The sequence below is a fragment of the Ursus arctos genome, unplaced genomic scaffold (assembly GCF_023065955.2).
Source record: "Ursus arctos isolate Adak ecotype North America unplaced genomic scaffold, UrsArc2.0 scaffold_36, whole genome shotgun sequence".
Taxonomy (NCBI): Eukaryota; Metazoa; Chordata; class Mammalia; order Carnivora; family Ursidae; genus Ursus; species Ursus arctos.
The window spans coordinates 2,302,509-2,328,217 of NW_026623050.1; the positions used below are offsets into that span (position 1 = coordinate 2,302,509).

At 34.1% G+C, this 25,709-nt stretch overlaps 1 protein-coding gene across 8 annotated transcripts in view; it reads right to left on the reverse strand.

Moving 5' to 3' along the window:
• DPH6 (diphthamine biosynthesis 6) overlaps positions 1-25,709 on the reverse strand; it is a 428,870-nt gene that overhangs the window by 387,500 nt on the left and 15,661 nt on the right. For all 8 annotated transcript variants that reach the window (XM_057306216.1, XM_057306211.1, XM_057306212.1 and 5 more), the window contains exon 3: positions 24,977-25,170. In XM_057306216.1, the coding sequence (XP_057162199.1) occupies positions 24,977-25,170 (194 nt within the window). The remainder of the gene's footprint in view (positions 1-24,976; positions 25,171-25,709) is intronic.

The window sequence follows — 25,709 nt, forward strand, 5'->3', positions numbered from 1 at the left end:
AACCTTTGACAGAATCTAGTCTATGATGGCCCTAAAGAATGCCTGAAATAAATGTGAAGACGCTTCTTTAAGTAATGGTGGGGGCAGTTACTGACTTTCCAAAACAATTAATTTAAAATTGGAAAGTAAATACTGTCTAATTAATGATCTCAGGATATACTGAATTGAAAGTCTGATTTAATTTTAGTATTAAATCATACTTCACATTTTGGCAAACACTTATGATGGAAGCATTAAAAAAACTATGTTAGTATGTAATTATTTGCTCTCTATTGGAGAGAACAAGGACAGGGAAGAAACCTACAGACTTTAAGACTGAATTGACTAAGAATAAATGATAAATTATTTCAAGGTATTAATCAAAAATATAAGCCAAATAAAGAATCAAAAGTATAATTCTCAAACAGGCACATATAGTGCAATACTGAGCCTTATATACCACAGGCTTCTTAGGAGAAACTCAGCAACAATGGCCAGACGAGGAAGGATGAATGCCAAGTCATGGAACAAAGAGGTACACTACAAGAAATATGGAATATTTTTAAAAGGGCAAAGAATTCACCACAAATAATAATTGTGATGAATACACAGCAGTAACCTTCTCCCTCCTCGAGACAGGCACTGCACCTTAATCATCTACATCTCCGGCAACTAGAAAAAAGCCTGCAACAAACCAAGAGAAAAAAAAAAAAAAAATTTTAACATTCTACAACTCATACAGCGTGTGTAAACATTATGAATTACGGTATAGTGCGTGACTTCTTATCTTTGCACCTCGAATATTTATCATTTTATTGAAGTTCAAAAAGCATATAGAATAAAATCATTTGACAAAGTTCCTCTTCATATTGTTTTCTCATATAAACTTTTCAAAATGTTGGTGATGTGTCCATTTTCTGCCCACAAAGCTTTCCCACTAAGAAGTTTTTAGTAGATGGGCCCCTAGAAGATGCTATAGAAAAACTGAACTGTGGAAAATATTCAATTAATTCCAGTTGGTGTCCAGCTAAAGTAAAGTTCAAAACAAACATACTGAAATGCACAAAATTTGACATGATATTTGCCAATGCCAAAGCAATTGATACATGAAAGACTAAGAGGAAAGACAATTAAAGACAAAAATAAGGAGCAGGAGAATTTCTAGCACACTATTCCTGAATTCACAGAAGGGCATGGTTAGCTTCTCTAAGAACCAGATCAACAGAGAAACGATGGCAGATAAAAATGATCTTATTAAACTGGTTAAGTATGAGCAATGCTCCACTGCTCCCATGCAAGAGAAACGTTTTATCTAGTGACTTGGTATAATATTATTAATAATATTAACAATACTATTAACATTAGTTAACAGTATTATTATTATTATTAATGTAATAGTTAACATTTATTGAGGCTTCCTCTACGATCTATTTTACATGGATTATCCCATTAAATGCTCATGACAATCCTATGATGTAGGTACTATCGCTAGCCCCAGCTTTACAAACGTGAAAGCCTCAGTGTAGAGAAGTTTACGAAACCAAGGTCATATAGCTAGCATGTGGTAGAGCCTAGAACACAGACACGTCTGACTCCAGAATCCCCACTTATCTCTTGTAGGCAAAAAACCAAAAAAAAAAAAAAAAAAAAAAAAAGCATTTCTTATTACACACAATAATGATTTCCTTAAATATATGGAATTATAAAGACATCACTGGACAACATTAAAGTAAGAGATGAAAATACACAGTGTAACAGGGGTTCTCAACCTTTTGGTCTCCAGACACCGATAACATGTCGCATACTGTCCCTTCTTACAATCCAGTGATTTAGTTGAGGAGGAAATACCATCCGGTTAATCCTGATATACCCAGAGCTGTCTGTCCCACCCTGAGAATTCCACAACATACACACCTATATCTTTACATGTAAGCATGCTACTTATGGCTCCACCCGAATCTTGCTTGTGGCTCAAAAAGAATGTATATTCAAAGATTTTGCCACGATTCTCTCATGCAAGACTCATGTTAAAAAAAAAAAAAATCACATACTTCAATATTAACTCATAATAAAGAAAGCTGAATTAATAAAAAATGTTACTTTTTTCTTGGGTTTAATCTGTTTCATTCAGCAGCAATGATCTCATCTCATATTCTACCACCTTGAAGAAATTTAAAGGATTTCTTTGTAGGACTGCTATAAAATTATCATTGACATTTTAATTAAAAAAAGAAATGTATGTAGAATAAACAGGACATTTCCTCTAACAGTCGGCAGTGGCTGCTCCATTGCTTCTTTGTACAGTCTTGGTAAATTATGCAGGCTCTCACTAGACAGAGCAGCTGTATTTCACTGTCTTCAGTAATGTAATCTACATTTATCATTATTTTAATTAAGCAGATTCTTAATTTGGTACTTTCATTGCAAAGAAAAATACCTTATTCATTTTTCTTTTGGTAGACAGCATCTTGTCAGTCTTATAAACCAGAATTAAATTTTAAACATGATTCTTATTGCAACTGGTCACTATTTAAAAAAAAAAAAATGACCATATTTGGTTTCTTAAAAGCTTGCTCAGTCTCATTCTATTGGTTTAAAACACTGGTTCCTTCTTTATAATGTTCAAAAAAAAAAAAAGGTACTTTTACAGTTCTCAATTTTAACCCAAGTAATATACTAAAAACAATGTGATTTATTATACTATTAAATTCGAGATTATTCAAAATTAACATGAAGCACAAATAAGATTTTACAAGAAAAACAATGCTTTACTCAATGTTGAGAAAATTCAATTCACAAGTTCCTTGTGCAAGATTATTTTTATCATCAGGTCACTTGAAATGTCTGAATCTTTAGCTAAATTCATCAGTATGGAAAGCAACGGCCTTTAATCATCTGAAAACAAGTTCTGAATATTTTTTATTCATTTCCCATTATCTGTAGTCACAACAAGTTGATTTCTAAAAAATAAATTAAATTGGTGAATTACACTTGAAATGTACTTGCTTAAATGGTTCACATAGAAACAATTACTCTAATAGTATAATGCCACATTAAACTGTGCATTTTAATACGTATGGTATCTCAAATCTTGTATGTCAATAAGGGAAGGCCTGATATTCAAAAAATTCTGTATTTAGCATATATTAATTGAGCATCTTTTATGTGCCAGGTACAGAATTGGCTGCTTTGAATTCAAACTAAGGAAGAACAAAGCCTTTGCACAAGAGAGAAAGAGAGAGAACATACTGTGTACACACACATATCCGTATATGGTACAGTAAAGTGGTTTTTTAAACTTTGTTACTTCAAAGAGACACTTTAGGCCCCCATCTCCAACTTCAACCAGAAAAGCTCCACTTTCATCTATTTTTATAAATCAGTCTTTTTTTGTAACTGGGTAGAGAAAGCAAAATCCACTTACCTAGAAAATATGAAGAAGGGCTCTAGACTACTACTGAGAACACAGGCAAATGAAAAGTATCCTGTTTTCTCAGATACACTAAGAGTGGAAAAAAAAAAAAGAAAGACTCTTTTCTTGAGTTTCATTTATTACCGGTTTTCACATGTTGCCAAATATTGGTTTGTGGGTAAATGTCCACTACAGTTTATAAACATGGCTTATTTAAGAAGTTTGGGGATGAAGTGTGTAAAGAACTGAAAGTTAATGTGCACCTCATTTTATCAGTCCACATTACCAAGGAATGCCATGTCAGCTTTTAGACTCACATAAATCATCAGAAGTTATGAGACAGAAATTTTTGAAATATCTAAAGTACATTAAATGTGTTTTAGATTTTTATTAAAACTTCCTTGTATAAAATAATGCCATTTACCTTCACGCTATGATTTTGGAACAAAGTAGCCATTTGGGCATTTATAAAAACATGGCCAGTTAATATACATTATATCTCATCCCTCACAAAAAACGTCAAATATAAGCTATTTTTACTCCCACTTTGCAGATAAGAAAGCAGGCTCAGAGATTTAGAAACGTGTTCACCATTTCTTAGTGAATACATGGAGAAGCTAGGATTTGGGCCCATGCTCTTTTTACAAAAACACTTTCAGAAGCAAAATAAACGTAGCCCATGGAATTATTCACTCCTCATCAAAGCTAAATACGATGCCTGCTTTATTATCATCTCATAACTTCACATAAAGTTGTGTTTACAATGAAAAATTTAGCTATCAATATATATAATCAAATAGGTAACCAATAAAGAAAGGAAGGCAAATCTAAAATGTAAATCAATGCTAATGAATGACAAATACTTTAGACATGGTGTAACTCCCTTGGTTTGAATTTAAATAATGTCCTGTAAAAAGCCTGGGTTGCCCAATTCAGGAACAAGTAAAAGTTAAGTTGTAGGCAGCCCACTTAGGCTCTAATTAAACAGAAGAAATGAGTACAAAGGAACTAAATTATTTTTTAAAATACTCCTATTGGAACTCAACTTCAAAAAGATATTTCATGAGGAGACAGTAGAGCTTGTAAGATTCCTTCTATCTCAAATTACTCTGATGAATGTCTGATAAAACTTGAGATTTACCACTGGGTAACAACAAGAGGTAGCCAATAATTCTAAATGAAAACTCAGAATGGTCCTTTGTTCCCTTTGTTTAAAGTAAAGCCGCTAGTGAAAAACAAGAATGTCTACTTGGGAAAAAGGAGTCTCTTGTCTGAGCAAAAATTAAATTTAAATTTCCTGCTTCCTACCTGAATATTCCAAATCATCTACATGTATCTCCTGTTCACTACAAGACTACAGAGGGCACTGTTGCATCAGCTTTGAAGCTTTACAATAGAAGCCCAGAAAATCTGTCTATAACATATAATTTCTTAAAGGGTCAAATGCATGGAAATCTACCAAGCTTAATATAAGGGATAAAACCAAAATGTACGTTAAAATAGGCTGGACTTCAATGGGGCAAAAAAAAAAACTTAACAAAAACAACTGTCAAACTGAAAACACTGCACTGCACACATTTTGCATTTCCTTTTGTAGTGCTTTCATGAGAAAGGTAACTAATCATAGCACCTCCTTATCCAATGGAAACAGGAGCCCACTGCAGAATCCTTTTTACAATCAATAGGAAAATGAATGTGGCACCTCATGCAATCCTTCCATAATTCTATCAACAGAAAGAATGCAGTCTGTTTGCATACTTTTGTCTAAAAGGCCAATTCCATTTGTCCCCTCTTTGGGTAAAATGACAGCTACAGATCAATCACTCTTGCATGAAAGTAAACACACTGCAAAAAAAACAAAACAAAACAAAACAAAAGGATCAAAACTGAAATCCTCACCGTTTTTAAAAGGAATTTTGTTACACACATAGGAACTCAAACTCAAAGCAAAATAGAAAAAGCAAGTTTTTCCTCATAGACATGCATTTTGTGCTATTGTGCAACAGTACTGGGATACAAAATTTAAAAGTTACAATATTCACAAATATTATAATTAGATATGAATAGCATTCAATTAAGCTTCTGTACATTTTTGGTTTTCTCACATCATTCCTGTTACAGTTCTTTGAAACTAAATTCAATTAAGTATAGTGCCAAAGGTTTTTTTTAATACATATGTTTGCAATGTATTACAATAAAACTAGTATATAAAATATAAAGCTTTTTATTACACTACCACTTAATTTTTTCCATTTGCTTATTCACCAAAAATTTAGATTTCTGATACTGCAAATATACAAAAATGAAAGGAAAGTTATTTTATTTTGGTAATTTAAAAATAATGTCTTGAATTGCTTAACCTCTGTAGATACACTAACATTAGCTGTAAGAATTCCGTCATGACCAGGCACCTAGAGATAACATGTAAAATGAGAAAGGAGGATACTCCATTAATTCATATCAGATCACAACACCGCATCACATATTAGATAAATCAACATTAATACAGGTGCCATCATAAAACTAAGGCCTCTAATAAAGAATCCCAAATTTCCTAGAAAAACAGTATACAACTCATTTTGTCACTCTGAAACTTCCAGAGAGATTAGCACCTTCTCTGAAATCAAAGTGCAGAACTGTGAAAGTGTTAAAAATTCTTCAATAATATGTCAACCTACTCATAAATCAAAAAAAGGGGAAGGGGCTTCAGATGGTATGTAGATTTCATTTTATGACAAAAGCCTCGGTTTAACAAGTTATTTTCAGCCAATAAAAGTCAAAAGTAAAGCACTGTTAAAGTGGGCAGCACTGACTCTAAGGCTTTAACTTACTAAGTTAACCAAAATGCTACTTGAGTATTGCTCCCTTAAATTATTAATTTATGAGTTTTGCTTAGTCTCCTCCTGACGCAAGGTAAGGTCTGTAGGTATGTTAAATGCATGTAAATAAACAGAAAGCTTTTATAATAGTCTAATAATACACCACACATAATAAAACAACCCTGTTTAATGAACACTGAACGCACAATCCTATGATCCAAGTTTATATAAATGGGCTATGTAATCTAATGAAACTGTAAGATCCTCTAGGAAGTAAATGCACAAATTCGGAAAATTAAACACAACCCTATTGGTTTTCATTGATCTGATAAAATGCTTACAACAAAATCAAAATGTTGCTGTGCCTATGAAGAGTATGCACATGCAATTGTGGAGAAATATAAGAGAAAATGTAGCAAACTGTTAGAAAATTTATTTGTAATACTGCTTTCCATCTACTTTAAGTATGATTGCAAAAAAAAATCAGGTAATGTCTTTTTAATATTCAGTGTATTTAACGAGATATTTTAGTTTACTACTGCAGAAAGAAATGCAGCATATTAAAATCAATTTTAGTTAACTCTAATTTATGCAAAGCTTGCTTGTGAGCAATAGCTGCTAAAAGGATGCAGCATTGTTGATTCATATACAAGCATTTTACTTAACTACATTGGATAATAGCAGTGCTCCTAAAGGAGCATAAAAAGCAAAGTGATTAGCAGTCATTACTGTTAATTAGTGCTCACATTACATTCCTTGGGATGAATCCCCTTTAAGTTGAATACATGGGAAGTTTATTTTTTAAAGAACTGCCAAACCTTGCCTAGGTAAGTATTAGAATAAACCGTCAACTATCAGTAAACAGACTAAAAAACAGGGACAGATCAGCATCCAATTAGTATGTCTAAGTTTTTAAACAGGAAAAGGGTTGAGGGGAATGAGTAAAACTGGAAACTCATACTTCACATTCTGCAATCTCACTGATAAAAGGAGGAAATGTGTGTTTATCAAACTTGCTGTGAGTGCACAGTTCATTTGGAGTCCTGTAAACAATTGCCTGACTGCCCACTTCCAAATGCATGTGAAAATCTTGGGAGATTCGGAGCACATATTCAGCAAGCAAGGTCACTCTAGTGATGCCCTGGAAATGGGAAATTAGGAAAACGTGGCAATCAGAGGTTTAGGGCTGACCAGAAAAAGCCCTCAGGCGGGTTTACCATCTTTCACCACCAGTCAGGCTGTCTCTGCTTATTCAGTACTAACACGACAGGTCTGAGAGTGAATGAAAGAACTCCACACACCCAACTCAGACATTGGCTTTCTTGTTTAGAAAATGATAGGCATTTGTCATAGGAAAAAAAAAAACCCACAAAACACAACAACCAGAAAACTCAAACACGGCTTTCAAGAACAAGCTCTGAAAGAAAAACAGCCTCCTCATGAACCTTCAGCAAAGAACCTAGGGAATGGCGACATCCTGTTGATTCTCAGGTTTCCTCTCCTCCTACACCATTCTGTGCATTTTAAAATGGAGGCCAAACCTTCCACAAAGAAGCTTCAGATACAATGTATGGTCATTAGAGGGAAAACGTTTAAAAACTCTAATGTGCAAAAATTATACAAACATTCTTATTACCTTGTATATGCAGACCTAAAATATGTCCTTCAATTATTTTTCTATGCATATATTCTACAAATAAGTTTTACAAAAATATAATCATATACCATTCAGGGTATTTGGTAATCTATTTGCTTCTCTTAATAATATACACAGATGTATTTCTGCAACTTCAATTTTGATGCTATATATTCCATTATATAGATACACCATAATTCAGTTTGCCAGCCATTTCTAAATCTTTGAATACATCTTTATTTCCTTAGAATAAATTTCCCAGAGTGGAAATACTTGGTAAAGAGAGCCTATTTTTTTGTGTCTGATGAGATCTGCCAAATTACCTCAGAAAGGCTGAACCAATTTATAGCGCTGCTGGCAGCACACAGGATACCCACTGCCTCAAAACCAATATCATTTCTTAATCCTGCCAAAGTGATAGCTTCATTTTTGAGTTAGTGAGGTTGCACATTTTTTGGCCATTTGGATTTCTTTCTCTATGAACTGCCTGTTCACATCCTTAGCCCATTTCTCTATTTGGAGGCCAGCTTTTAAAAATCCAAAAAATAGAGAGAAATTCTTCTCGAATGCTACCTTAGAGGACCCCCAAAAAGAGATTAGTTTGAAGAGGTAGATGGCAATTATATAGACATTCAAAGACCCTATTAGGGTGGGTAACTTATCACATGAGACTCCTTTACAACATGTTATATTATAGAAGGAGACTTTCCAACCTACCCAAGAAGAAAAAGAAAAATTAAAAACTGAACTGGTGTAAATACTATCTTATTGAAGCTCCCTTTATTTTCTATAAATAGAAAATCTATTATATTAATCTATTAATCTGGAATTAACAGTACTGTTCTGTTTTCTCTCTCTCTCTCTCTTTTTTAATTTTCTGTTATTCCAGGGAAGTTTACATACACAAAAAATGCGAACTGTCTTATTAGCTATTTTGATAAGTCATGGAGACAGACTGTAACTACGGGTGATGGACAGGTTCCTCACGCTATTATTACCCTGGATCAAGGACTTAATTAAAATGTGTCATTCTTGAGAAAAGTACTAAGCATAAGAAAAAAATGAAAAATGCCCTCTCCCCAAGTGAGCTCAATTAGGGTCTTTTCTCACAGAACCAAGGAACTGACAAAGTAGCCAAATATACTAATTCCTACTTCATCTTCAGAAACAGGTTTAGATTAGAATGTAATTTCAAGCTATAGATCATGTCTTTTCTTTTTCAAACAAACCATAGATTAAAGCTGTTACCTAGAACAGTGCTTCTCAAGCTGTGTTAAAGGGTTTTTTTTCTTTTAATTTCCAAAACTTTGAAGACAGAAATATCTGTAAAATACGATTGAAATGAATTACCAAAAAAAAAGAAGATATAAAATACAAAGCCATTTTTTGTTATTAGACTCAATAGATACAAAATTACTCTCAAATAACTATAAAAGTTTCCAAATGCTTAGTTTCCATTTCTATAAATAGCTTACCTTGAACCAATAACAATCACTTCATGGACAAGCACCAGCCCCTAGACCACACTTTGAGTAGCAACAATTTAAAATAATTCTGAGAGCTCTGAAATATGATGAGATCAAACACAGATAGATCACTTTGATCCTTGACTCAATAATGTAACTTCCCCTTATCAACAATATGCCCGCCCTCTGTCTCACTGTTAATTCACATATGCCTGATTGGTTTATATATATATCCACTATATATGTACTATTATATAATATCTTCATGATAACATGCCATAGTGCTAGGAGGCAGAAGAATACAGTGATTAAAAGTACATATTCTAAAACTTTCTAGCTGTGTAACCTTGGACGAGTTACTTAACCTCTCTGTATCTCAGTTTACTTATCTGCAAAATAGAGAAAACAAACCAAAGTTGATAAAGAAAAATTAGAATATAATGTATATAACATATAACAGTGCCTGCCAGATAGTGCTACATAAACAACATCAATTAAATTACAATGCAGAAATAATTGAAAAAAATCACATGGCTCTGGGCTTTCTAACAATCAATATAAAAAAAAAGAACTAGAATGAGTTGCACGATTTACAGTGTTCACACAGTAAAAACTGTCCAACAGTTACAGTAAGGCAAAACTATTACAAAGACCAAGTCACATGAGAAATTACACCTCTGGAGTGTCATAACGTTGAATGTGTAATATGGTAAAATTCCGGGGCACCTGAGTAGCTCAGTCTGTTAAGCATCCAACTCTTAATTTCTGCTCAGGTCCTGATCTCAAGGTTCTGATCTCAGGGTCCTGAGATCAAGCCCAGTGTTGTGCTCCATGCTCAGTAGGGAGTCTGCTTGAGATTCTCTCCCTCTCCCCCTTGCCCCTGTGTGCACACACTCTCTCTCTCTAACAAATAAACAAATCTTAAAAAAAAAAAATGGTAAAAATCCTCAATAACATCCTTAGAGGAAATACACAACAAAAATTCTGAGCATCTCATATGGACAAGGCCTCATGGTGAGCACTGCAGAGTATCCAAAATTGAAAAACACAACAGTCCTTGTCTTTAAGAGGTATAAGCTTACAACGAAGATATACTGTACATGCAAATAATTACATAAAACAAGGCATAATGTAATAATTTCCCTCAAAAGTCATTAAACAGAACAGAAATTCAAAAAATGAAAGCTACACTTAAGGAACTCACCTTTTGCGTCCCTCTTCTCCTTCAACTCAAAACCCAACGGTCTATTATAAGCCAGCTAGACCATGTACAGGTCCCCAAGTCTATCGTTCCCTCTCTGGTCCCCAACGCTTCCTACCTAAAATTTTAAGATACCACTTTGCATTCTACTCTCTTTGAAATCTTAATATCCTTCTTGAGAGATGCATGTCATCCTCATCTGCTCTCAGGTGCTACCTCCTTTCTACTTTCCTCTTCACTCTTTGTAAGACCTAGAGGGCCCCTCGGACCTGGCAGCACCTAGCACAGTTATGTGCTACATGCTCAAAGGACAACTGATTCCTGAGTTGAATAGTCATAAATACCCCCGGCTACAAGGCCTTCTGAAATTGATGGTTAAAACAGTAGTTACTAGACTTTTGAAGAGAAGAGACCAATGTGAGAGTATAATAAAAACCTGGACTTCTCCCCAGAAAAACTGACATATACAAAAAATTTGCACAAAATTTCGGAGTTCAAAAACACCTCTCTCCCCTAGATTAAGAAATCTTATCTTATAATATCACATTATCCTGCACTGAATTCCACTATACTGATTTTTATTAGCTTTCTATGACCAAGTTCAGGTTATATGATCACTCAAAACCAGCAGAACTTTGGTGAGGGTTAAGAAAGTCACCAAAATGACTCTGAGTCCAGTAAAAATTATTAAAAGAGCTAAATTGTGAAAAGCTCAAAAGGGAGACCGTGAATTATTTATCAAATGACAATAATTCTCCCTACCCTCCTCACTTCCCAGCAAACTTACTATGTAGGAAAAAATCCATAAGGGAACTGTTCTTAAAATAGACTTGGGTCATTTCAATGGTTCTGGAACCAATCCTATAGTATGAAGCAAAGAATTCTGTACAAGAAAGGTTAACAAATGTCTGATAAATAATTTCTGCCTTTCTGATTTTTCCATGTATTTTTATAGAAATCTATAAGGAACATTATTAGCTGAATTTTTTCAGGGTTAGATGGGCTTAAATTTGTTCACTAAGTTTAACAACTGCTCGTTGAACACCCAATGTGTATAAGTATACAAAATAACAACATGACCCACCACTGTAGATTATGAATAACTGTGATGTAATTCCATTGGCATTGACAGGTAACAGCTTTCACACACAGGACTGCACATAATGGCCCTTTTCTATTGCTACTGGACATTTAAAGAACCATTTTAAAAATCTCTTAATTTTTCACATTCTCTTTCAAAAGTTCGAATTCTCTAAAGTCAGTTCATATAACTTTCAAATGGAAGTCTTGCTTGAGGCTTTTTATAAATGAGTTAATAGAAAATACACTGCTTAGATTTTAAAGATAAGCACAGAATTAAATCTTAAAAGAACATGCCAAAATAAGTTTTGATGGAAAGCAAGCATCTACAAATAAAAACCTTTGTCATCTTTGGGTTCACTTTCCTATCTTCTTTTGAAATGACCCATGCATCAGTTTATTCATGTAGGTAACTAGATAGAAAACATCAATTCCACATGTCCTTAGAAAGTTCAATTATCTGAATGAAAGAATCTGAAAAAGACTCAAGGGGGCCAAAAATTAAAGGCAACAAATGTAGAAAGATAAATTCAATCTAATATAAAATACAAATTTGCCTGCATTAAAACCTCTCACAATTTGAACAATTACCATTCTTTTTCTTCTCTGTATTAACTTACTAATAAAGTCAAGAGGAATAACACTCATCTCAATGCGAACTTGCAGCTACTACTTAATATTAATGCACTAACAGAACTTTGTATACAATGGAAAAAAAAAAAAACCAACAACCTGACTTTATTTAGCTTCACTGGATTATTTTAGTAAAGGAATAAAGAAGAAAGAAGACCTGGCACTAACATGAAGTTGGCAGGGTACAAAAACAACAACAAAAAATAAAACAAAACTAATTTATACAGCATCTTTCTTCCTAGAAACCTAAAGAGACTCTCGTATACTTTCACCTTTATTCTCAAAACAGATAAATAAAAAAAACCCCAAAAGATATATCCATAGTTTACAGATGCGATAAATGAATTCCAGAGGAGTACAGTTGAACACAATGCCTGTGTAGTTCGACAGCTGTATGAAGTCCCATAAAAAATAAAAAATGAAATACAATCCCTGCTCCTCAAGGTACTTAAAATCTTTAAACAAAAACCCACAAAATAAAAAACAAAACAAAACAAAATCTAGGAGCTCTGTATATCGAGACAGATTAAGTACTATAAGAGAAATACAATGAAGGTTCCAGAGAGGAAGACAGTACATTCAGTAGGGGCATTTGAAGGAAGTTATCAAAAGGAAATGCCATGTGAAAGAAGCAAATGGAGAAGAAAGGTTACTTCTGACTATAACACAGCACTATGCAGGAAAGACACGGACTGCAGTTCATGAGTTCTGACATAGTCTAGCATAGATGGAAAGTAGGTTCCATGTAGGCGAATACTGGGAAAAAATGAAAGATAAGCTGAAGTCATACTATAGAGCACCTGACAGGTCAATGGTTAAGTGATGAAGATTTTTGATAAAGAGAAGAGTGTAACTGCATCTACACTTTAGTAAGACTAATCTGGCAGGAGTTTGAAGAATAAATTATAGAGTGAGAGGAAAACCATAAATGGAATATAAGGGGTCAATTAATTTACAGGCCTGAAGCCAGGTTCAATCTGACATGATGCCCAAAAGCCTAAATAAGTATGACAAAATCAAACTGCATAGCTAGAGAAATAATCAACAAAATGAAAAGACAACCTATAGAATAAGATACTTGCAAATCATATATCTGATAAAAGGTTAATACCTAAAATACATAAAGAATTCATACAATTCACTAGCAAGCAAAACAAAACAGCAAAAACAACAACAAAACCCCCCACAAATAAAGGGACAGTGGATGGAATAGGTATCTTTTCAAATAAGACACCCCAATGGACAACAGGTACACAAAAAAGTGCTCAATATCATTAATCATCAGAGAAATGCATCAAAACCACAATGAGATAGAACCTCACACCTGTTAGAATGGCTATTGTCAAAAAGGCAACAGATAACAAGTGCTGGTGAGATTGTGGAGAAAAGGGAATACTTGAGCACTGTTGGTAGGAATGTAAACTGCCGCTATGGAAAAATGATATGGAGGTTCTCGAAAAAAAATAAAACCATATGACCCTGCAATCCCACCTCTGGGTATATATTCAAAGGAAATGAAAACAGGATCTCGAAGAGATAATCTGCACCCCCATTGTTCATTGTGGCATTATTCCCAACAGCCAAGATATGGAAACAACCTAACCAACCAACAGATAAATGAATAAAGAACATGTGGTATACATATATCTCATTATACTAAGTGAAATAAGTCAGAGAAAGACACATGTGGAATCTAAAAAAATCCAAACCCAGAGAAACAGAGTAGAGTGGTGGTCACCAAGAGCTGGGGGGGGGGGGGGGCGGTCAATGGGAAGATGTTGATCAAAGGGTACAAATTTCCAGTTATAAGATTAACAAGTTCTGGGGATCTAATGTACAGCATAGTGATTACAGCTAATAATACTGTATTATATACTTGAAAGCTGCTAAAAAGGTAGATCTTAAATGTACTCACTACAAAAAAGAAATGGTAATTAAGTGATGGAATGGCGGTGTTAGCTAATGCTAGGGTGATAATCATTTTGCAATTTATAAATGTATCAAGTCAAAGTATTGTACACCTTAAATTTACACAATATTATATGTCAGTTATATCAATAAAGCTAAAAAGACTATATTTTGCACGTAAAGACCAGTAATTTATTGGTTTACCAGTAATTTACCAGCAATTATCAGTAATTTACTGGTAAAAACCAGTAAATAACTTTTCAGTGCAATTACTATGATAATTTAAATCCCACTTAAATGCATTATTATGTTAAACTCCATATCATACATTTTGTTTCCTTCTGTTAATTCACACTAGATGATTTTATTCAGAGTTGAGAAATAAGGATAAAATATTTTAGTTGATATGTATTACATATAACAATATGAAAAAAAATTAAATGTTCAATTAAAAGGACCATCAAGGCTAACATTAATTTATTTAAGTTTTTATATTAATCACTAGGTGCTCATCACAACAAGTACACTCCTCAATGTCAACTATTTCACCTGTCTCCCCACACCTCACCCTCACTTCCCTCTGGTAGGTAACCATCAGTTTGTTCTCTATAGTTAAGAGTCACCTGCTTGGTTTGTCTCTCTCTGTCTCTTTTTCCCTTTGCTCCTTTGTTTTGTTTCTTAAAGTCTACCTATCAGTGAGATCATATGGTATTTGTCTTTCTCTGATTTTGCTTAGCATTATACTCTCTAGCTCTATCCATGTTATTACAAATGGCAAGATTTCATTCCTTTTTATGACTGAATACTATTCCTCTGTGTGTGTGTTTGTGTGTGTATGTATATGTATAGATATATCACCTCTTTTTTATGCATTCATCAATCAATGGATACTTGGGTTGCTTCTATAACTTGGCTATTGTAAATAATGCTGCTATAAATATATTGGTGCATGTATTCTTTTGAGTTCGTGTTTTTGTACTCTTTGGGTAAATATCCAGTAGTGCAACTGCTGGATCATATGGTAGTTCTATTTTTAACTTTTTGAGGAACCTCCACATTGTTTTCCAGAGTGGCTGTACCAGTTTGCATTCCCACCAACAGTACAAGAGTGTTCTTTTTTCTCCACATCCTTGCCAACACCTGTTGTAAGACTAACATCTATTAAGAGTTAATCTTGATTAAATGAACCCAGCTTGATATGAAGCATCTTCTATACCATCCTATATCAGATTAAAGAGATGACAAAGATAGGGTGCTATAAAATTTAATATTACAATATTTGTAATATATAGCTATTGTAATTCACTTCCATTATCAACACTGCCCAGTGAAATCTGAATTAATTAGCCATGGAACTGTTAGTTTACAAAATACTTTATAGCGACTCCCTGTCACTTTTTATTTAAATACTATCTTTTTATTTAAGCCACTGTCAAGGCCTATCCATCCACCTCGGCAATGTCCTCTCTTCATCTTTCCCACTGCTACTCCCCCAGTGCAGGTCCTCAGAACTTTCAGCTAGCCGTGTCTCTCAGTTTTCAATTTGAACTCATCTCCAGAATTCCACTTCTCTAATTCATTTCTTGCATCATTATAGTGATTCAACTTAATGTCAAGTTTCCTTCAACCGTAAAATTCTATGTCATTCCTTTTGTAAAGTCCTTCAGGATAGTGGCTTTCAAATTTGTTTAACCATAACAATTTGTTTAACAGCCTAGAATACACATAATATACATGCATACACACGTGTGAATGCACATTTCACAAAATATAATTAACCTTACTATGTACAATGCATTTTGATATTTTCTATTTTATTCTAGTTTCTTTCATTTAAAGGGGGAAAAATGGTATGACTGAGTGTGGAAAATACCACCTTAGGGGCTTTCTACTGCCTAAATAATCCTTGGCCTAAAATTTAAGACACTCTCTTTTTGCTTCATCTTTACATACTGATTTTCTACTACTCTTTAAACTCTGAGCTCTAGCCACATTGAACTTCTTGCTATTTTCCTAATATATCTCATGATTTCCTGATTCCATGGCTTTGGCTAAGCTCTGCCCCTAATGTGCAACATTCTTTTAGCCATTCGCCCATGCTGCCTTTGTCAAAATCCAAGCAACTTTCAAGGATATCAAATGTAACTTTCCCCATAAGGCCCTCCCGATGCCCCAACACAAGATTTTTTCCTCCACAGAATCCCCATAGCCCTTTAAATTGCATACTCCAATGGTAACTCTACCTTGTAGTAGTTTCTTTGTGTACCTGTCTTATCTCCTAAGGCTCTGTGAAGACTGAGACTGCCTCATACATCTCTTTACACTCTTTCCAATTAATGTTTGCAGAATGAAAGACATAAAAGAGTCTATAAATTGCAGTAGTATCAAGTTAAAGTTAACAGGAAAGGTCCAGATCAATTAATACATCCTTTTGATTCACTCAATTTTTTCTCGTAACAGCATGTCACAGAAAAGGCCTCTATTGAATCATCTCTTACCAATAATAATAATTTAAAAAACTCTAAATATTTATTGATCTTATCTTTGCTTTTTATGGCTATTATATGATTTAGGAACTACAAATCTGCTGAATGAAGATGTTCCCGATTTAAAAGGGAAAGTCATGGGCACCTGGGTGGCTCAGCTGGTTAAGTGTCTGACTCCTGGCTTCAGTTCAGGTCATTATCTCAGGGTCGTGAGATTGAGCCCCACATGGGATTCTCTCTCTCCCTCTGCCCCTTCCCACACCTGGTTGCATGTGCATACACTCTGTCTCTCTAAAAAAAGAAAAAAAAAGGAGAAAGTAGATGTAAAAAGATCAGTTTAAGATCTACATATTGTTGCGTAACTACCAATAAACTCCTGTGTCACAAAAAAATGTTAAGGATAACAATAAATGAATAAAGTAACTTATATTTGTAAGTTTTGATGATATGTTCTCAGTCATTTAATAGACGATACAACAAACACAAGGTAAACTACAGGTCTAGAGATGAAGTAAAAGACTATAGGACAGAAACATACATCTAGTGTCCTAGACAACACGACTCCAAAGTAGACATCTACAAAGTTTCTTACAAAATAAATGGTAGACTAGTCAGGAAAAAGGACAAAATGTCAATAGGACACAGACAACAGAGGCTTGAAAGACAGGTCAAAAATACCCAACATACTCTAAAATATATAGAGTAGATGTTAAGATAGAAATCTATAGTTCGTAGAAGAAAGGAATATAGGGACATAAAAGTCAACTAGTGAATTTATAGAGAGGCACTGAATCAGGCAAAAAATAAAGTATACGTGTGCATGTTTAATATACACACACTATCAGTGATACCAAGCGGAGAAAGGTGATCATTTTGCTACATGAGGGAGTCACATTTTCTAGGCTTTGGGGGAATCTACAGATGAAGACTCTACATCTGTAATAAGTTTACAAACTACAATAACTGACAAATATAATCCAACATTTTATTTCCAGACAGATCTTCCATCATGTGCTTTCTATGCATGCTTGACTTTATTGTCTGAAGGGCCGGTGACAACAGCCTCAATAAAATCGCACCTGGGAGTCGAAATGACACTTGTCTGTGCTAATTCCAACTCTTCTGTTTGGGGTCCAGAATCGATACTAGCAAAACATTTCTTGTGCCAAGGGACCAGGTTTAATGTCCAAAATCTTGGGAATTGACAGGGCTTGAGGCAAGCTGTGCAATGCTGAAGAGCCAGGAGCAATCTGTATAGGGCTATGTGCCTATTTAATTAGCAGTATGTCTGGGTCCTCTCTGAAAATCTTAAGACCCTCTTACATGTTCCTCACACTTCAAATCCTTTACATTTGCTTCAAGCCACCCAACCATCTAGGGTTTTCTTCACCAAGATCCAAGGTGAAAAGAGATCCAGAGAGCAATTTTTCACCATGATAAGCATGTTTTCTAACATGCAAATACCAAAAATAATTTGAAAAACTGTCTGTTCAGCATTTTTATAAAATATTCTGCAGCTGGAAATTATTCTCAGTACACTTAGTGGTTACACTGCCAAACCTGATAGAGTATCTTATTTTGCAAAGTTTCACAATGATGCCTATTCCATGTAAGCTTTTAAGGGGAAAAACAAAAACAAAATGAATTTACCAACGGTTTTACACATATTTTGTAACAGTGTTGTGGTTCCCTGAATTAGATAAATTATTATATAAAATATAATTTGTTAAAGTTTGGACTAATTTGTTCAACAATCCTTTAAAAGTCATCTACTTGCCAGAAATATTGCTGGACACTAGAGATATAAAAATGAAGAGTACTGCCTATTTCTTTGAGGGTCTTACGGTCTAGCAAAAGACAGTCACATAAGCAAGCCTACCAATGTCCTGAGAAAAACAGTAGAGGTATAGACAAGCAGAAAAGGAAAAGATAGGAAGTAAATAAATTAGAGACAATTTCATAGAAGGGTATGAGGTGAGAAGAGGTTCTTCAGCACAGAAATAAGAGTATGGAAAAGCACAGGCAAAGATTCAGACATGAAAAGCAATCTCCTAGAAACCTAATTAGTTCATTATAACTTGAACCCAGAAATTTGTGTGGGAACGACAGGATCAGACAGGTAAGAATGCAAGGGTCTCTTCTTGAAGAGTCTTTTGTGTCAGGCTAATGTGTCTGTAGTTTATCTTAATACTGGGTTATTTAGGTATTTCTAACAATATAGTAGAAGGGCTGAATGGTACACAAAGCAATACTGAAGGCAAGTTGACAAGTTAGGAGCCTCTTGCACACTACAGGTGAAAAACCAGTAATGGTGAGAATGAGATCAAAGGGTCAGATATCAGAAGTCATGGAAGCAATATCGACAAGTCCTAGAGATCTAACAGTGGTGGTTGGCATGGAAACTGAGAAAAAGTGGAAATCCAGTAGTGAGGCTCCAGGCTAGACTCAGGTGATAGGGTAAATGAGGATGATTTTAACTAAGAGGGAAATATAGGAAATGGAGCAAGTTTGTGAAGAAAGAGAATGAGTAAATTTTGAACTTGTTGAGTTTATCATGCCTATAGAATATTAAGGTGGAGAAATCATGAGTCACTGAATACAAGTCCCAGAGTATAAGCTCACTGTTGTGGTTCCGATGATCAACTATTTTTGAAAGAGGGTAAAAGGGAAGGAGGGAGAGAAGAGATGGAGGAAAGGTGGGAGGGAGATACTGAAAGAAGAGCCATTTAGGATGGTGCCCAAGTTTGTAAGCAGCTGAAACCTATGTATTTTTCAGGAAACCTGCTGCTTTTCACCTGCCTGACACAGTTTGCACTTCCACCAGCAACAGCCTGCTTTGTATTTGGAGACCCACTTTCCCCCAATGGGTTCTATTCTTCCCACAGAACCATAGTAAAATATGGTTCCAGTAATCATGACTCCATCTCTTGCTCCAGGAATGACACATGACCTAAGCCTATCCAGTCAAATGAAATCATCTTCTCCCAACAAGTGGCTTACAGATGATACAAGTCAGGCCACTAAGTGACAATGAAATACAACTGGGTTTTCCTTCAAGTTATTTTAAAAGACTGGAGATTTTCCTACTAGATTTGAACCAGGAAGAACGGGACCAGGAGCCATCTTCTGACTACAAGGGTCTAGTCAGAGAATGGAATCAACAGAAAATAGAAGAGATGGAAATGGGTGGGGGAAAAGATTTTGATTATATAATTTGTGGCCTGTATCTAGTTTACTTGAAGCCAAACTTATCTTCAGGTTATTGTCAATAAATTCTCTTCTTCTTAAAGGAATGCTTGTGTACTGTTGGAGGGAATGCAAACTGGTGCAGCCACTGTGGAAAACAGTATGGAGGTTTCTCAAAAAGCTATAAATAGAACTACCATATGACCCAATAATTCCACTACTGGATATTTACCCAAAGAATACAAAAACACTAATTTGAAAAGATATATGCACTGCTATGTTTGCTGTAGCATTATTTGCAATAGTGAAATTATGGAAGCAGCTCAAGTGTCCATTGATAAATGAATGGATAAAGAAGAAGTGGCAAATATATTCAATGGAATATTACTCAGCCATAAAAAAAATGAAATCTTGCCATTTGTAATAACATGGATGGATCTAGGGAATATAATGCTAAGTGAAATAAATCAGTCAGAGAAAGACAAATACCATATGATTTCACTCACATTTGGAATTTAAGAAACAAAACAAATGAATAAAGCAAAAAAGAGACAAACCAAGAAGGAGACTCTTGTAATCAAACTACATCTGACTAATACAAACAGTAAAGTGGCAACTGATGTTTTCTATAAATATTAAGTTAAAGTCTAGTTTAAAAAAATCAGTCAGTTATTTATAAACTTTTGTATCAATAGTAAACATTCTATTTAAAAAAACGAAGACAACTACTCATTTACTATTGTATTCAAATTACAACACAAGTGTCAATTAAGGAATTTAAGGTCAGCAACACCAAGATAAAATGCTTAGTGAGAAAAAGAATATGAGAGAAAAAAAGTACCAAGGATTAGAAGAGGAAGACTGAAACTGAATATTCAACTTTGGGAAGAATATGAAATGAATTCCATTAGAAAGAAATTAACACAGATTTCTGGATGAAGAAAGTTCATTAAAATGAAAACAAAGGTATGACCTTTAGAAAACAAAGAGAATGTGGGGCAGGCAGGGGCAGACATCAATGGCAAAAAGACTTCAATAAATTTCTTGAGTCGGCAGATCAAGGAACAATGACTGATAAATGAGCATAAGAAACTGCAACCTATTATTTGCATTTAAGAGAAGAAAGCCAAGGAAGAAAACAAACTAGGCTATATTATCCTGAACTCCAGGTATAACAAGTATAAGATGTGGGGCTGAAAAACTCTAAAATCAAAATGTTCAGTCAGCTTTGCTCTTGCCTTATTCTTAGATACGAATAAGCAACCAAAACAGTTGAGAAAGGACTACAACATGAAAGAGAAAAAAATATGAGAAAAAAGACCCTAAAGAAAACATTAATATTTTAGGAAACAAAAGATAATGTTTAAAACAACTAATTTGTATTTTAAGAGGGATATAAGGATCTTACATCTATAGAAGGAGAAATAAGCTGTTACAAAAAAGAAACAATCAATAAACAAGTAATGTTATTGAATACCGAAAACATGATTGCTAAGAAAGTAGGGTATTTAAAAAGGAAATCTCACATAATGTACAACAAAATGACATAAGGGTAGAAAATAACGTGAGAAAAGACAAGAGACATGAAGATTCAATCTAGGATCTAACATCTGATCAGTAAGAGTACCAGAAAAAGAGAATCGAGAGAATCAGGAGAGCAAATTATCAAACAAGTAAAGGAAGAGGATTTCACACAGCCATCCTCAAACTACAATTCTATTGGCTCTGCTATTTTTTGTGACAGATCTGACATCAGGTTTTCTTCCATCCGAAACCAAAAAGCCATAGCAATTCTAGGTCTTACATCCACACATCCTTCTATACTGAAAAAGTGTTTATCTTCTGCCAACCATCCATCATCCTACGCTTCATTCTATTTGGTACATATAGGTCAACAAAACCATCACCGATCCAATCGCTATAATCAGGAGAATGCCATGTTGTGAGTGGCTTTCACCTGGAATTATGGGAAAGAGGACAGGACATGCTGCCACTCAATAGGAAGCTTCAGAAGGGATACTGGAGAAGCAACCTTCAATATCCAATGCATTGTTGTGACATTTCAATACACCAACCATTAAGACACAATCATAAAAGTTAACAGAGAGGAAAAACGACTCAGCTAAAAAGAACAAAAATCACATCAGCATCAAATTTCTCATCAGCAAAATGCTAGCAGACCATGGAGCAATATCTTCAATGGTTTGAGGAAAAACTATTTTTCAATCTAAAATTTTAAGTTCAACCAATGTATCCATCAAATGTGAGAGGAGAAAAAGAACATTGTCAAAATGTAAGGATTTCAAAGGAATTTTCTTAAAGATGGACTCTACTGAAAAGAGGAAATAACCAAGAAAAAGGAAGATACCAAAAACAGTAAGAAGTGCCTCCAAACCACTGAAGAAAGAATGAATGTGTTAGTCCTTAAATATATTCTCCATAGGGACATGGTGTTTACATGTATCCTTCAGTAATGATTACATTTCTTCCATGGCTTAAAAAGAAAACACAAAAAATTTGAAAATGACTGTATTTCCAGGAAATAATCCAAGTTATCCATATATATATGCCAAATTAATCCAGTTGAAAACCATGGGGACATTTTAATATTAAATAAATCCTAAAGAATAAAAAAAGGCTAGCTATATGAAAACCAGGTTATCTTGTAACCTTGAGATATACATATGTATCTACTTGTCATAACCACCTGGGAATCTGTGAGATATAAAGGCTTATTACATTTCCATTAGTTTTCAAAACTTCTACAAAATAATTAGGAAATTTAACTCTATAAATCCTTCCAAGTCATTGTGACTTCTTTTCAGTAATTAGTCAATTACACACTTTGCAAAAACTAACATCTCCTACTCAAAAATAAGCTCTAATTTTTGGGGGGAAAAAAGAGACATAAAAACAAAAGATTGACTTACATATAAAAGTCACAAAACTGCAACCTGTTATAAATAAACGTTTACATTGAAAATGAATCTAAATGCTTCCAATGCTCATTAATATTCAAAGGATTAAAAAACGCAATTCCATCTTTTCCTTAGAATGAGTGAACACTAACCTGAAGAATTATAGCTCTTCTAGATTCGTTTTTTTCCATAATTACTCAATTATTTGTCAGAATATATAAGACCTCTATTGGAATCCTTACCCCAGTGTTTCACAAATGGATTTAACTATGAAAGCCTGGTTATACAATATCTTCCACAAAAGCAATATATTTCTAATATTTATGCCCTTAAAATATCCTATAGTAAAATTAATATTTCTATACAGAAAAAGAAGGAACTATTTAGTTCCCGACAACTTGATAACATCTCTTTCAACTATAGTTATAATTATCATGTACGAACTTCCAAAGCAGTTGTCAAGATTTAACATTAGCATTAATTTATGTCGTAACTGACGGTTAGTATAAAGATAATGGCAAAGCATCCATTTCTCCAAAGACAGCATGGATCGGAAGGGAAATTTCTTCTTAATTACTACTAATCTGCCCATTTTTAATTAAATTGATTAGTAATTTATTATCTTTCCCTTTCTTGGAAGGCTGTTATTATCACATAGCTTCTCCAAAGTTATCAGTTATCAGTGATTTTTAAGCAATCCAATTACTTCTCATGTGAGTCCCACCATTTTGTAATATCAGTTTATGCTAAAAACGTTTTACCCAATTCTTTGTACCCTGGAAAAGAAATTTTAAAAATGCAGACTTTGCACTCAGTATTTTACACCTTAAAGTGAACAATGTCAAGATCTTATTTGTATAGAGAAGACCATCTAAAGCGGAACTTTTATGCCTTTCTCCCTTGTTTGATAATCAAAATAGTTGTTACTAGTATGTATCTTCCCACAGGAAAGAAAGGAGGTCCCTGCACTTTCCTTTGAAAAATAATCTACTTCTTATGCTATCCATAACTAAACAGTAAATTATGGCATTATTCCAAAAATTTTTCCCATCAGTTTGTTTTTTAAGGGTAAATAAAAATGAAAATGTGCTGACATACAAAATGAGAAATATTTTAATCAAACAAACTTTGAAAGAATTTAAGTCCTTCATATATTTTTCTTAATCAAAATCCTTAATTGGTATTAAGTTTTGATCAGCATCAAATTTAAAGTATAACACTGAGGTAGCTATTTGAGACCAGCAAATTTTCATGACATTAGTTCATAATATAACTTCTGAAAAGCTGAGCTTCTCTGAAGAATAAGAAAATGAAATGCAATGTCCCTTGGCAGAAAGGACAGTAATCTTTCTTTCCTTTGTGAAAATATTCTAAGACAAGTGGGATTTATTGGCTTAAAGTCTCTATTTCATTAGATATGTCTTGTATGAATTGACTGAATAACTGAAAAAAAATCATATTATGAAGAATATAGAATGTATTCAAATAGTTAACTATCAATGAGAATGAAAAGATAATGGCTTAATATAAAATAATCTCCATGAATTAACATGTACTGAATATAGTATCTATTAGATATATGAGCCCCATACTTTGCTCTCCTAAATTTTCTTTTTAGAAAAATTAACAATGAATAAATGCACAATGGCTGCTAAACTCTTATGTACTGGGACTTAAGTATTTAATTCATACCTCTCTTACTAGATTTAAGCAAGGCTCAGTCTCTCACTTTCATTAGGTCTATTTAAATTTCACCATACCAGAAAGGTTTTGCTTGACCACCCCTTGTCATCGCTCCTTATCACCTTGACTGTTTCATTCTTCTCCATAATACTCCTTACCACCAAGAATATGATTTTCTTATCTGTCCATTGTCTACGTGCTTCCACTGGAAAGTAAGCTCCAGCAGAACACGGCTTTGTCTGATCTGTTCATTGCCCTATGTCCAGTGCCTAGAACTGTATACCATGCACATAGTAAGCATTCAGTAAGTATTTGCTTTAAAAAAATGATTAAAAGGTCATCAGCTACAAAATCCTAAGGAAAACTTAATTAAATATCATCTGACAATCCTGAATGCCAAACTGTATCAGAAGTTTTGTTTTTAAATCGTACTTAATATAAAGGCACAGTAAGTTTCCTTTCTATCCCAAAAAGACAAAGTATCTTTTCAAAGAATAGTTGGGCTACTAACAGTTGTTAATTATGTATTACTAAATAATTCAGTTAATGCAATTGGTCACTGGGCATACCTTAACAAGTTTCAAAAGCTCATAGAGATCTTCCACCTCGTCACCTTCACATTTGGTGTACACTCGTCCTGTATCCACACTCCTTCCACGTATGGTGCGGCGATAGAGGGGAAGGGCCATCGCTTCTGCATACAAATCAATGGCATGATGACCCACTGTCTGATACATGTAGCTATCCAGTTCATCTGACCCCACTGCAACAATGAAAGTGGAAATAATCAGTAAAACAGAGTGAAAAAGAAAGGAGATTTGAAAGTCCACCTGAGTTTTCCTGCCTAGAGACTTACTACAATGTATCTCTCTGCATTTATGAAGTGAAATCAAGTGGAAGAGCTGCACATTTGTCCATAGCCGCATCCAGTTCACATCAGCTCCAGTCATCCCTACTGCTAATTACAAATACACATAAATTTTTAAAACTATATACAATAAATGTTTAAAGAGAATAATAGAGCCAATAAATTTTGATTAGTTTATTTAATTAAAGATTTTATTATATAAATGTTTCTCAAATCATTCAAGGTTATTTACAAAGTCATCTAGAGTTGTAGGAAAAAAACCTTTCTTAACTAAATAGCTACTTGGTTAACACGTGACAAATATTTGTAAAAATAAGTTACATGCTCTTGATATATTTTATATTCAGTATTTCAACAAGATCTATAAAAATATATAAATTATGAGGCAGTCCAAGATGGCTGAATAAAAAGAACCTGAACTCACCTCTTTCCTC